The following is a 12,875-nucleotide window of genomic DNA, read 5'->3' on the forward strand; positions in this document are numbered from 1 at the left end:
CACCGAAATCCCTGCCCTTGAAAATATAGTCTATGAGAAGAGAAGGAGCTAATAACAAAAACACGCTTCTGATATATTTAGCATCGACAAATTATTGTCTTGTTATCTGAAATCCACCAAAAACCAAGTGGGCGATGGCTGCAGATCTTTGCATTTGGTTTAGGAAAAGAAATTGGAACCCTAATTTCTGGGTTGCCAGGACGTGGCCACTAATATTTGTACATAAATAGTTACACCAAACTTGGAGCTTTGGCAAAATTTGCATGGTGATCCTATTTTCTTGGATAACCCACTCACTCCCTCTAAAGATCCCATAAATATATACTTTCTGTCCCGTTGCTCCCATCGGCCCTCACATTGTGTCTCCATTTCTGCTCTATTTCCAAGAGAAGAGAAGATAATGGAGCTTAACAAGTTCATCCTTCTCCTTATTTCCTCTTCTATCCTCCCATTTTTGGCCGGGGCCACTTTTGAGGCTCCAGGGATTGCTGATGCCCTAGGGCCGGCCATGTCTTCCTTATCTGCGGCAACCACCCGATCCCCATTGCCACCTCCAGTTGTCTCCCCCACCATGCGATCCCCATTTCCGTCGCCAGTTTCCTCCCCATCACCGCCTGATTCTCCAGCACATTCATCCTCCACACTGCCATTACTATCCAACAATGCTGCACTGACGAAAATATGTGACGTAACCCGTTACCCAGCAGAATGTCTTGCCACCATTGCTCCTTTCCTAACTGGCGAAACCAATCCCATTTCAGTCCTTAAAATCGGGATACATGCTCTCCAAAAGAGTTTTGAAGAGGCCACGGCTGTTGCCACGAAAGTAATCAACGATCTCTCTACAACAGCAGCGGTTAAGGCCCCCCTTGACACATGCGTTGAGTCTTTTGATAGCGGAATCGCTGTTCTCAATGACGCTTTGACTGCAATTTCCGCTCACGACATAGGCAGGCTGAGCACTAAGCTAAGTGCCGCTTTAACATATTCTGACACATGTGAGGAAGCATTTGCCGAGCAACCAGACCTCGAATCACCATTGAAAGAGACGGCTCAGCATCTGGATAAGTTGGCTAGCATCAACTTGGCCATTTCTGCATCTCTCCAATGGAGTTAAATTAATCATTAGTTGTTCTGTCATGTATATCATGCTTTGTGTAGAGGAATATTCGATCAGGAATGTGATGACGCCTTTTAACATGTCTTCATAGTTTCAAAATAATCCTCTTTGACTGAGAATAATATTGCGCTGCTCGACATTCTTTACTGGTCTTCTGCATAAATCTCGTACTGATCGTTTCCTCACCTTCATTGAATCTCCTCCCTCTCTCCCCCACCAAGAAAAAAAAAAGTTCTACTGTTTTATTTTTCTTTAATGAAGCTTCGAAATACCTGGACACTCGCAAGCAACAACTTAATTCGTTGCCTTCGACAATACTTCATGGCATTGCTGATTGTGTTTCTTGATCATTTCAAACCAACACTTGACAATCAAGAGGAAAAATACGAGGGTGCACAGGCAGTAGCCAAAGAAAACAAAAGTAGGGGGAGAAAATAAAAGATCAAGATACAAGCAAAACTTAACTTGCCATTAAGAGATTCCCAGAAATGATCTTACATTATTCTACTTATGATCCAATTAGATGGCTAGAGAAGGATGGATTATCAAGAAGGTTACATAAAAATACTTCCAAGACCAAACAGAAAGAAAATGTTATTTTCCTAAAGCAATAATCCAATCTCCAGCTAGCCGAGTATACTATTAGAAATCCATTTCCAGGAGCAAGCGCGCGATTGTATCAGTATCTTGTTACCTGAAACCTGACCACAAACCAAGTGGGGATAGCCGACGTTTGTGAATTTGGCCATGGCAAAAAATTCGGAAGCCAATTTCTGGCTATCTTGTTCACAGCAAGGAAGAACGAGACATCATTTAGAGGCAAGGAAAAAATAAGAAAAGCTTTGCTGTCATCCTTAGCTGCTCTGCACTTTATGAAACTATTATTGGAAAAACCAACCTGAAAATTCTTGATGCGATGACTGATGACCTCCGTCATACATAAATGCAAAAATAGTTAACCAGGCAGCCGAGTCTGTAAGAAAAACTGTAGAAAGACTTAAGTCACACTATCCCAAGACCACAAGAAAAGAAAACAAGCTGACAGAACATGAGAAGAACCAACACACATTCTCAGAATACATAAAAGAGACTAGAAAACAAATACTCCTGACTCCAGGAAACTAGAACAAACTCTTACGAGAACCAAAAGGCTCTTTAACTACTAAACATAGGAAAACTATAAAACTTAAATAGCAGAAACTTCAAAAAAAAATATCTTTAATTTAGGCTCTTAAAAGATATTTTTTCAAAACAAGTCCAAGCTTGGATCGAATCAGCTCATAGGGACCGTTAGGGAGAGATAAATTTTGACAACCCTTGCAAATTTCACCCCACCAAAGCTGGATAGATTGGGAAGTCCTTCTAGTAACTTTTCTGCACCATAACTCTCAGTTTACTCATATTAAGATTTCTAAGACGAGTATGCCATAAAGAAGCATTTTGATGGCTACACGTCTTCTCAGCATAAGAAGATAAAGAAGATGATAACATATATAAATCATCCATTCTCTTGCCAGGATGAACAATATCAACTTCTAACTCTTTGATGTTGCACAAGAATTTCACATCATGAGGGCTAAAGCATCTACAACATTAGTCACTGAGAAAAGATTTTTCTTTACACATTCTCAAGAGTAATATAATTACTGCGGATATCATCAATAACAACAATACCTTCCTTTTTCCACAGGATGAACTAAATTATTTTCCGTGACAATGCCATCACTTCCTTAGAAGGAATGAACACTTGAGAACTTGGAGGCATCCCCGGTGACATGGTGACCACAACCAGTGTCCACGATCCATTAATTTTCAAAATCAATAGAAGCACCACTTTTTATTGTTTTGGCAATGAAACAACTCTCCCAATCTTCTTTATTCAAAGACTTCTCACCTTTCTCAGAATCAACAAATTTTTTAGCACAAGGTTTTCATTTTCAAGAAGTATTGGGTGATTGAAAGATTACCTTGAGTAGTGTTTTGCTGGCTCATTTTCAAGCATTTGCAGCCTTGCCTCATCCTTTTTGTTGTGTAACCTTTGCCAAATTTCACTTGCGAATTTGCAGCGAAGAACATGCTCGAACAAAGCATGAGAGATTGACCTTTTCAAGACAACTTCTTCCTTGGTATTGTTTTGTGCCACTACTTGAGAGAATCAACATTTTGAGCATTATTTTCAGTAGCTGCAGTATCATCTCCATTAACAAAATCCCATAAATCTTCGCCAATGAGATAGGACTCCAAACAAGTGCTCCAAACTTAATTTTATAATTGGACTCTATCAAAAGCTCTATACCAAGTCCAATTACACTACCATTCAATTCCATCTTGTACTGCAACTGCTTTCCTCTACCAAGGATCTCTCTTTATCAGCCATGACCAGGGACTCTCTTGACATATGCCTAGAGTCTTTTGACTCTGGAATCGCTGACCTCAGTGATGCTTTGACTGCATTTTCATGTCACGACATGGACAGATTGACTCAAATGCTTGGTGCCGTAGCATCATATCCAGGAACATGTCGGGACGCCTTTCTCGAGCAAGGTGAAGAATCGCCATTGCAGGAGATTGATCAGAATTGGATAAGCTAGCTAGCATCACCGTGGACATCACTATATTGCTCCTAGGAGTTAAAATAATCGAGAAATCCCATGTCATGCAAGAACTAAGAAGCATACATGTTTCAGTAACATACTATATGGATGTGGGACTCCATCACTGGTCACAAATAGGAATTTTAAAAATTTCATTCTTTATTCCTCTGCCTCGAGAGTCTCTTTCCCACAAATAACAAGTTATGTTATTGAAGGAGACACTTGTATTATTAAGGCCAAATGTTTCTCTTTGATCCTTTTTTTTTTTTTTTTTTTTTTGATTTACGTGGGGTGTCCGGGCCAGCTTACGCGCACCACGACTATTCCCCACGGCCCACTGGACATCCTGCAAGCCCAGGAGCAGGTAAGGCACCGCGGGGGTGACAGGCGTGCACATAGAGGGTCGAACCCGGGACAGGGGCGGAACAAGTCACACGATTGACCACAGCAGCTAGACCCTCAAGTGCAATCGATTTATTGATTTACTCTGATGATTTAAGATATTCTTACCTTCAATTTGTATAACTCCTTTCTACAGAACCAAATTGTGAATGATTTTGACACCCGGATCTTCTTTAACTTCTTCCTACCAAAATGGTTTCGTCTTATATTTTATGGTCGCAATCTTCTATTGTTTTGTACAATTCTACAATAAACTTCAACACAAATCTTCATTACTAGTTATTGTACATGTAAAACCATGCAAATTAAATACAAAATAAAACATGTGTAAAATTTAATGGGATTAAGCCAACTACTTACCTTCACAAACTATAATTATTATTAAATAATAGTATTGTTTGAGTAAGTCCCGATAAGTATTAAGTTTCTCCATAATCACCTTACATCCCCAAATCTCTAAATTCACTAGAAAATCATCTCCAAAACTAAACATATACTAAAAGCATTGGCTTTTTACTATAGCAAAGAACATTGAAAGCAATTTTTCATTTTGGTTCTCAAAATTTCTAAGGATTTTTTTTTAATTTTATCCTTTAACATTGGATTTACTGGGTATAAAGCTTCGTAATTTATTTTAATTTACTTTCTACGGAATTATCTTAGTCTTATAATCCAAGTCGTGAGTTTTACGAGTTAGCTATGTTGACTCAAGTTATTTTTTTCTATTTTTTAATTAATATTTTATTTAATTTCATCATTCGACATTAAGTTTATTGGGAATCAGACTTTATATTTTTTTTGATTTATTTTCTATGGAGTTATTTTGATCTCATGATCCGGGTCACGAGTTTTGTGGGATAATTGTGTTGAATCGATTCATTTTTATTTATTTTTTAATATTTGTTTTTTATGAAGTTATTTCAATCTTCTAACCTAGGTTTTGTAGGTAAACTCGGGTTGACTTAGATTATTTTTTTTTTGTCTTGTTTTTTTCAATTTAATCATTCAAAATTTGGTTGATTGGGAATTGAGGTTTATATTTTTTTTTTCTTTCTATGGGATTATCATATGACTCAAGTCGCAGGTTAGGCTAGTTGTATCAACTTCTTTTTGTCATTTTTTGTTGATTTTTTTTTAATTTTATTCTTCAATATTAGGTTGGTTGGGAATTAGACTTTATAATTTCTTTCAGTTTGCATTCTATAAAGTTATCCTTGTTAACCCGAATCACGGGTTTGGCTGATTGAATTGGGTGATTTTTTTTTCTTTTTAATTTTACCCTTAAATATTGGGTTGATTGAGTATTGAGTTTCATAAATTTTTTTTATTTGCTTTCTAAGGATTATCCTGGTCTTATGGCCCATGTTTGACAAATTGACTTGACTTGTTTTTTTAGTTGAATTTTGTTTTCAATTTTATCATTCAATATTAGGTTAATTGAGAATTAAGTTTAATATTTTTTTATATTTGATTTCTATAGGGTTATCAAGATCTCATGATCGAGTAGCAGATTTGACCGGTTGATCTGAGTTGATATAATATGTTGTCATTTTATTTTTTTTAAAAAAAACATGTCCTGATTTTTTTAAATCAAACTATATTTTTATCAGTTGTTTAAATTGTATTTAAATCTGTTAAGTCAAGTAGGTCACATCAGATCAATTCTCGTATAGTTTAATTTTCTTTTACTAAAAAACATGAATATTTGTTTACATTAAAAAAATTAATCTAACCCATAATAGAACACAAACAATAATCTAGTAATATTTTAGAAGTTTTGAGTCATTAGATAATTATCGTGATATGGTAACCAATGATGGTTTCACTAATGCAATAGTTGACTATGTATATTTTTATTTTTCTTCCCCTCAATATTTAACATAATTACCCTAACATGTCTTTATAGTTTATATTCAAGATGATATAATCTAGCCTGTAAAAATTAAAGATTTTGAGTATTTAGATAAAAATTTGATATTTCTAAATGAAAATCTAACTCAGTCAGATTATCTAAATAACTTAATAGATATTTTTATAAATCAGTGAGATATATTTAGACTCAATAAAAAAATTGATCATATCAAACTAGGCTAATATCTTAAAATTATGATAACAAGAGATCCGATTATTAAATCAAGCTCAAACTTTTCCAAGTAATTCTACAAACAAATTTTACATTTAAAGCCACTATGTTGTTTATCGGACTGATAGATCTCTCAGAATTAAGTCAAAAAATTGTTGTTTAGGCTAATTTTATTGTTTTTCCTAAATATTTTGAATTTATTTTTAATTTTTAGATTATATTTTAATTTTTATAATGTCTTCGACGTTAAATTATTTTTTTGTAGAGGTAAGTTTTCTTAGCTTATTTAAAAATCTTATAAACCTTATGAAGAAATATATATAAATACACTAACTTTTCAAAAAAATAAAGAATTCAGATCTACAACATTTTTCTTCAATGAAATTTATATATGTTAGCTTCCGTTTGCATCACAATCAAAATCGGCTAGCAAGCTACTATTCCCGGCCATAGAGAAATAATAGTAATTCTTTCATATACCAAGAACCAAACCAAAAATGAGTATAGGATCGATTTCATATGGGGTAGTTCATTGTATCAATTTTCTCTGCATCATACCAATCAAATCAAGCCACTTGGAGAACGAAATTCGCTTAATAACCTAAGAATATTATGGACAATATTGCTTATGGAGTCATTGCTCTTAATCCAATGAGGTAAGAATCATATGATATGTCACCAAGAAGGGAAAAGAAAAAAAAAAGAGCCATACCATAAATTGCACTAGTCTGAGACAGGTCGTATATTATTCCACCCCCTTTTCTTTTTAGCCTACGCCGCCCACGTACTTGTATTTATCATCTCCTCAATTAGTTATGAGGCCACCTGCTTCCGCAACTTCAAGTCGTAGAATTCCCTGACCTTAAGAATATAGACTGAAAAAAGCAAAGAGAAAGAAAATTGGTCTCGGTGAAATGAGCATTTTATATGAAAATGTGAATAACTTACTCTTGATGTGTAATTCATGACATGGTTAATGGTAACTGATCGTTTCTTCAAAAATTAAGCCACCAGATATCAGTATCCTGTTGTCTGAAGTCCAACCACAGACCAAGTGGATGATAGCTGCAACGTTTATGAATTTGGTTCTAATGGAAAACGATTTGGAACACCAATTTCTGGCTACTGCCTGGATACAACAAGGAAGAGCTAGACATCGTGTTAGAACGCGAATTTCTGGCCTGGCTGGAAAACCGAAAGGAAGAGTCAATATTTTTTCCTCAGGTTAAAATAAGGAAATAGAAGGATGAAGCTCTCTGTTGTTATCCTTGACGCTATGCCCTTTATGAAACTATTCCTGGAAAACCAAGCTGGCCATCGTTGATGTGTTGATTTCCAGAACATAAATGCAAAACCGACAGTCCAGAGTATTTTAGAGTATTTGCAAAATCTGCCTGCAATCCTATTTTTTGGGATCAACCTTTTCACCCCCCTAGAGATCCCATAAATACTTGATGTGTCCCATTGTCCAATCACTTTTATTTAATCTAATTGTCTCTCCATTTCTTCTCTCTGTCAAGAGATTCAAAGTTATGGAGCTCAACAAGTCTATCCTCCTCCTCCTCCTTATCTTCTCTCCTTCTCTCTTGCTCTTTGCTGAGGCCATTTGCATCCCTCGCAATGCCAGCAGTGACGATAGCCATGGTCCCCCTGGAATGATCTTGCATGTCGCATCTTCAGCGTTCATGCAATCCCTACCGCCAGTTTCCTCCCCATCACAATCACCGGTTTCTTACCCATCATTACCTGATTACCCACCGCATTCTCCTTCCGTATTGCCATCACCATTCAACAACGCCGCGCTGAAGAAAATATGTGGCGTGACCGATCACCAAGCAGAATGTCTTGCCATCTTTGGCCCTTCTCTAACCGGTGCAATCGAACCACTTTCAGTCCTTAAAATGGGAATACAAACTCTCCACAAAGGCTATGAGCAAGCAACAGCCATGGCCACGAAACTAAGTAATGATCCTTCTACAGACGGCGTGGTTAAGGACTGCCTTAGCGTATGCCTAGAAGTATTTGACCTTGGAATGACCGACCTCGATCAAGCTTTGACTGCAATTTCCTCTAACGACATGGACAGTCTGGTTCAATTGCTTAATGGCGTCATAGGATATGCTGAAACATGCAAGGATGCCTTTACCGAGCAAGGTGAAATTGCTTCTCCTTTGGCGGAGATTAATGATCGTTTGGATAAGCTGGGCAGCATTAGCATATCGATTTCTATATTGGTCCCAGGAGTTACAATAATTTAGAAAGCCCATGATATCATATGGGAGGGAGACTCTTTTGTTTTTGTTGTCTTGCCATATATATGTGTGTGTGTGTGTGTGCGCGCGCCTGTTTTGTGCGGAGAATATTGGATAGTATCGTGAGGAAGCATGCATTAATTTCATCGAGGTCTTATGCATCGATTACTCCGATCCTTCTTACTGATACCTGCAACTTTTTCGTCTTTTTGTTTCACAGCGGATTAATTTTCCAAAACTGAGGGTGTTCCTTGATTATTAAAAGCGTTACTAGGCACAAGACTTTTTCTGTTGATATATGAGAACAATGAAGAGGAAAACTAGTGCAAGATACTCGGAAGAAATTAAAAGATCAAAGATAGCTAACGCATTAAACGACTAGTTGTTTAGGCCAAGTAGTAGTCAGAAAAAGAGAATAAACTCTTTATAAAATTATCAAAATATTAATTTCTTCCCAATTAAAATAAATCATTTCCCTAAAAAATAAAAAATAAATTAAAGAAAAGCATTGCATAAAACATAGTATATATATATTGTTCCAACTCTGGGAATAATTTGTTCCAAGAGAACAGAAATGATGATCATAACAACAGCCAAACACATTCTCAAATATTTTACATCACAGGCACTCTCATGATTCTTCATAGCAGAAGAAAATTGAAATCAAACCTTTTATGAGGAGTTGAGTCACATCTTTCACTATTGTAAATACGTGCTCTGAGATTTTCAACATAAACACCAGTTTGCATGCATGTCTTTTCTTGTCTGGAAAAGAAACCAAACCGACAATCTACGAATACAGAACTAAAAGTATTAGTTGAACCCTAAAGTATCTGTGATTTAGAACTATATTTCATGAAAAATCCCATTTCTATAAATGAAGAATCCTAAAGCTCCATTACTTGAACCTTCGTAAGGTAATTCATTTAGCGATTCCTGAGCAAACTTAGTACTCCGACAAGAACAGTATCGAGCAAATTTCTTAAAAATCACAGTTTTTCTCGATTGAGTTGCTAAAAAATAAAGCATAGCGATCCTGATGCAAACGTTCTTACTCTTCCTTTGGCTAATAACAAATCGATTTGAAACCAACACGATTTGAAAGTGAATTGAAGCCGTTTCCCATCAACCTAAAATCTGAAAATAAGCGAAACCAAACAGTAGAACACTCAGATATATCATCACAAATGCCTCAAGATCACAATCCAGAAATAGAAAGGTAAAACTCAATTTGATGGAATCAAGAATTAATACTAAGGTTTGCTTATTCCAAAAAAAGAATACTAAGGTTTATTTTTAAAAAACTACAAGGTTAATTTTTAACGCATGCAGCCCTGGTATCCGTAGGAAGTTTTGGGGTGTGAAATTGACAATCTCAACACTGGAATGCTAAGATAAGTTAAGAAGGCTGTAGCATTCAAGTTTAGCTCCCAGGAAGAAAATCAATCTTGGTGGTGCGCTGGTATGTGTTTAACCAAAGTTTATTATAAAGTTCTTTTTAATAATAAATCTAATTCTTTCTCTGGATTCTGGTTACTTTTTGTTTATATCAAGTCATGTAAAGTAATAATAAATTAAGTTAATGATATTTAATTTCAAGATATATTTTGCAAACAGTGAGGATATATTCTTACTCATATCAAATATTTACATAGTAAGATTCCTCGGATTAAACTAAGGAATCATTTTTCCTTCGGGATAAATGAGAAGGTTCGGAAAAGTCAGATTTTTTTTAAAAAAAAAATTGGATTTATGAGGTAGGGCAAACACAATTATGTTTGGACTTGTAATTAATTTCTTGGCTTGCTTTCTCATTGCTTTCATGCATGTCTAAGGTATATTTTGAAACCAATAATTTTTAATTGTTGAAAACTTTTCATTTTATTTTAATTCTAAGAACTAGAAAATTAAAGAAAACGTGTTTATTAACTAAATGTGAAAATTGTTTTCTTCAAAACACGTATTTTTAACTCTTTAATCTTCTAGAAACATCAATATAATTGTTTTTCATATTCACCTAATATTTTATAGTTATTTATTTTATAATTTTCTATTTAATATTTTAACCCAAACATTTGAAATTCTTGAATTTAATAAATATTTTTCCTTACTTTTCATGGAAAAATATTTTAGAATAAATAACAAAAATAAATATTAAAAATACTATTTTTTAAAAGTAAACACAAACATAAATATCACATTTAATGGTAATGATAATGAGCTCATTGTATTTGTTAAAAAAAAATTCCCTTCCATTAACTAGCTTAATATATAGTTAATCTTTTTCGAGGATTACAAGTTAACCTTGTTGAAATTTGTCTCCTCCTTGATTTATTCCGAATAGATCCAAATAAAATGGACTAAAAAAATCCTTCAAAATAAACTTAAAAAAATCATCTAAAAAAAAAGACTAAAAAATATCCAAGAAACATTAGCTCGGGCATGGTAGCTCAAGCCCACACACCAGGAACATGGGCTTGGGTAAGTAGCTCGAGCCCGTGCTCCATGCATGGGTGCTATGTAGTGCACTGGGCATTTGCTGAGTGCATGTATGCCCATTCAATTTACTGGGCATGCACCCCCGGGCCCTCGTGGACTCGAGCTATCACATCCGAGCTCAGTGTGTTTGGGTTCAAGAAGCACGCCCGGATCTAGTTTCACCTCTAATGGGCTCGGACACCTTACCCAAGCCCAACACTCGCCATAAATTTTTTTTCTGAACCACGTGCGGGTACCTCGGTATTTTATATCAATTCAATATGTATTATTTTGTGTATAATACAACTCAAAATATCACAAAGGTGAAATTACACTTCAGTCTTTCCTCTTCACAAAGTGACAAGACTCATGAGTTATAAATACACCATGAGACCTATAAAAAAAAAGGTGCACAATCTCTTCATTCTTAACATTTTTAGTATACATATTTTCAGAGTCTATCTCTCTAAAATATCATTGCACTTTTTCTCTCTATAAAATTAATAATTTTACCATCGGAGAGTCCTTATACCCATCAAATAGAATCTTTTGCAGCTACCGGTTACCTAGCTTACCAAGCACCACATGCTACTACCATAGTTACTTATCACCTGGCTTACCAAGCATCAACCGCTACCACTTACCAACCCTCCGGGTTTTTCATATCAAGTCACTAGATACCTTGACCATGGAGAATGGATCAGATTGCTTGGACTAAAAGATCAGCCAATTATCTTTATAATCTACAATATTTTTTTGCCTATGTGAACAATTAACAAAACTATAAACGTTGTGGGTAAAACACCCTGCATAAAAACATTATTCACGTTTTCATATTTCTTTTGTGGACTCATTGTTCAAATTTTATTTTTTTTATCCTCAAATGTTTTTTTGTGTGCGATTGCATCTTTTTAGAGCCAAATTAATGAACAATTGAATCAAAATTATTGACTAAGGATAAAATTGAAAGACAGAAGATTAAAGTAGAAAAGACACTATAAATGGGTGATGATTTTAAAGTTCTCACAAACAGTTTGATTTAGTCTTCAAACTTTATTAGATTATACCTCTTAGGTCGCTCAATGATTTTGCAATTCAATTTTGGTACAAAAGTTTATTTTTATTATTTTTTAGTTTTTGGTTTGAGAGACAAGAAAGAAAGATCATCAAATTTCAGTAGTAGAGAAAGAAAATTAGTGTTGACATCTATTTCGACTACCAAAATGATCGATCTTGGTATCAATATGTTCCATTTGGTTAGGAAAGTCCCACATAGGTGTTTTTCACCTTGAAATTTTATATATAAAAACCATATCTAAGCTCGAGAAGATTTTTTATTTTAGGTTTTTATGTGGTTTTTCAGTTTTTTAATATCGTTTATAAGTCTGTTGAGGTTTATAGGCTCTTTTCTAGGTGTTTTGGATAAAATAAAATAAAAAGGTTGAAAAATGAGTTTCTAAGCCAAAAAAAAATGAACCTAGATTTTTTAGGCCCCATAATGGCCAAAATATGGGGAAATCAAATGACATGTTGTCTGAATTATTGTGTTTTGGATAAAATAAAATAAAAAGTTAAAAAATAAGTTTCTAAGCAAAAAAAAAATGAACCTAGATTTTTTAGGCCCCATAATGGCCAAAATATGGGGAAATAAAAATTTAGGGCCCATCAATTTAAAAACAATTAAGGGCCTATGTGCGGGTTTTACTAAATTGGTCAGACGTGCTTGCCTGGCTTACTAAGCCTAGCAACGCGTGGCCTCTTTCATTTTTTTTTTAGGTGATATTTTTTTATTTTTTAAAAAAAAATTATATTTCAATTAATATTCCTCTATGATTTTTTTTTATTTTGCTTGTTTAGCCTTTTATAAATAGAGTTTTTATTATTATTATTTTGTATGTATTTAATTTTTGAAAAGATTATTATGATTCATTTATGAATTGTTTTTG

The 12,875-nt window shown here is 34.6% G+C and overlaps 2 protein-coding genes across 2 annotated transcripts; both read left to right on the forward strand.

Moving 5' to 3' along the window:
• Positions 1–330: 330 nt before the first annotated feature.
• On the forward strand, positions 331–1,266 carry LOC18110145 (pectinesterase inhibitor 10). The gene has a single exon (XM_006388381.3). It carries the CDS (start codon positions 401–403, stop codon positions 1,115–1,117), a length of 717 nt encoding a protein of 238 aa, XP_006388443.3. The 5' UTR covers positions 331–400; the 3' UTR covers positions 1,118–1,266.
• A 6,465-nt stretch (positions 1,267–7,731) lies between these two features.
• On the forward strand, positions 7,732–8,457 carry LOC7460464 (putative pectinesterase/pectinesterase inhibitor 26). Its single transcript, XM_002302736.4, has one exon. The coding sequence runs from the start codon at positions 7,732–7,734 to the stop codon at positions 8,455–8,457; it is 726 nt and encodes a 241-aa protein (XP_002302772.3).
• Positions 8,458–12,875: the final 4,418 nt, after the last annotated feature.

The sequence above is a fragment of the Populus trichocarpa genome, chromosome 2, assembly GCF_000002775.5.
Source record: "Populus trichocarpa isolate Nisqually-1 chromosome 2, P.trichocarpa_v4.1, whole genome shotgun sequence".
Taxonomy (NCBI): Eukaryota; Viridiplantae; Streptophyta; class Magnoliopsida; order Malpighiales; family Salicaceae; genus Populus; species Populus trichocarpa.

What these genes read in the sequence shown, in the direction of transcription:
- LOC7460464 (XM_002302736.4), top strand. Translation starts at nt 7,732, where the DNA reads ATGGAGCTCAACAAGTCTATCCTCCTCCTCCTCCTTATCTTCTCTCCT.
- LOC18110145 (XM_006388381.3), top strand. Translation starts at nt 401, where the DNA reads ATGGAGCTTAACAAGTTCATCCTTCTCCTTATTTCCTCTTCTATCCTC.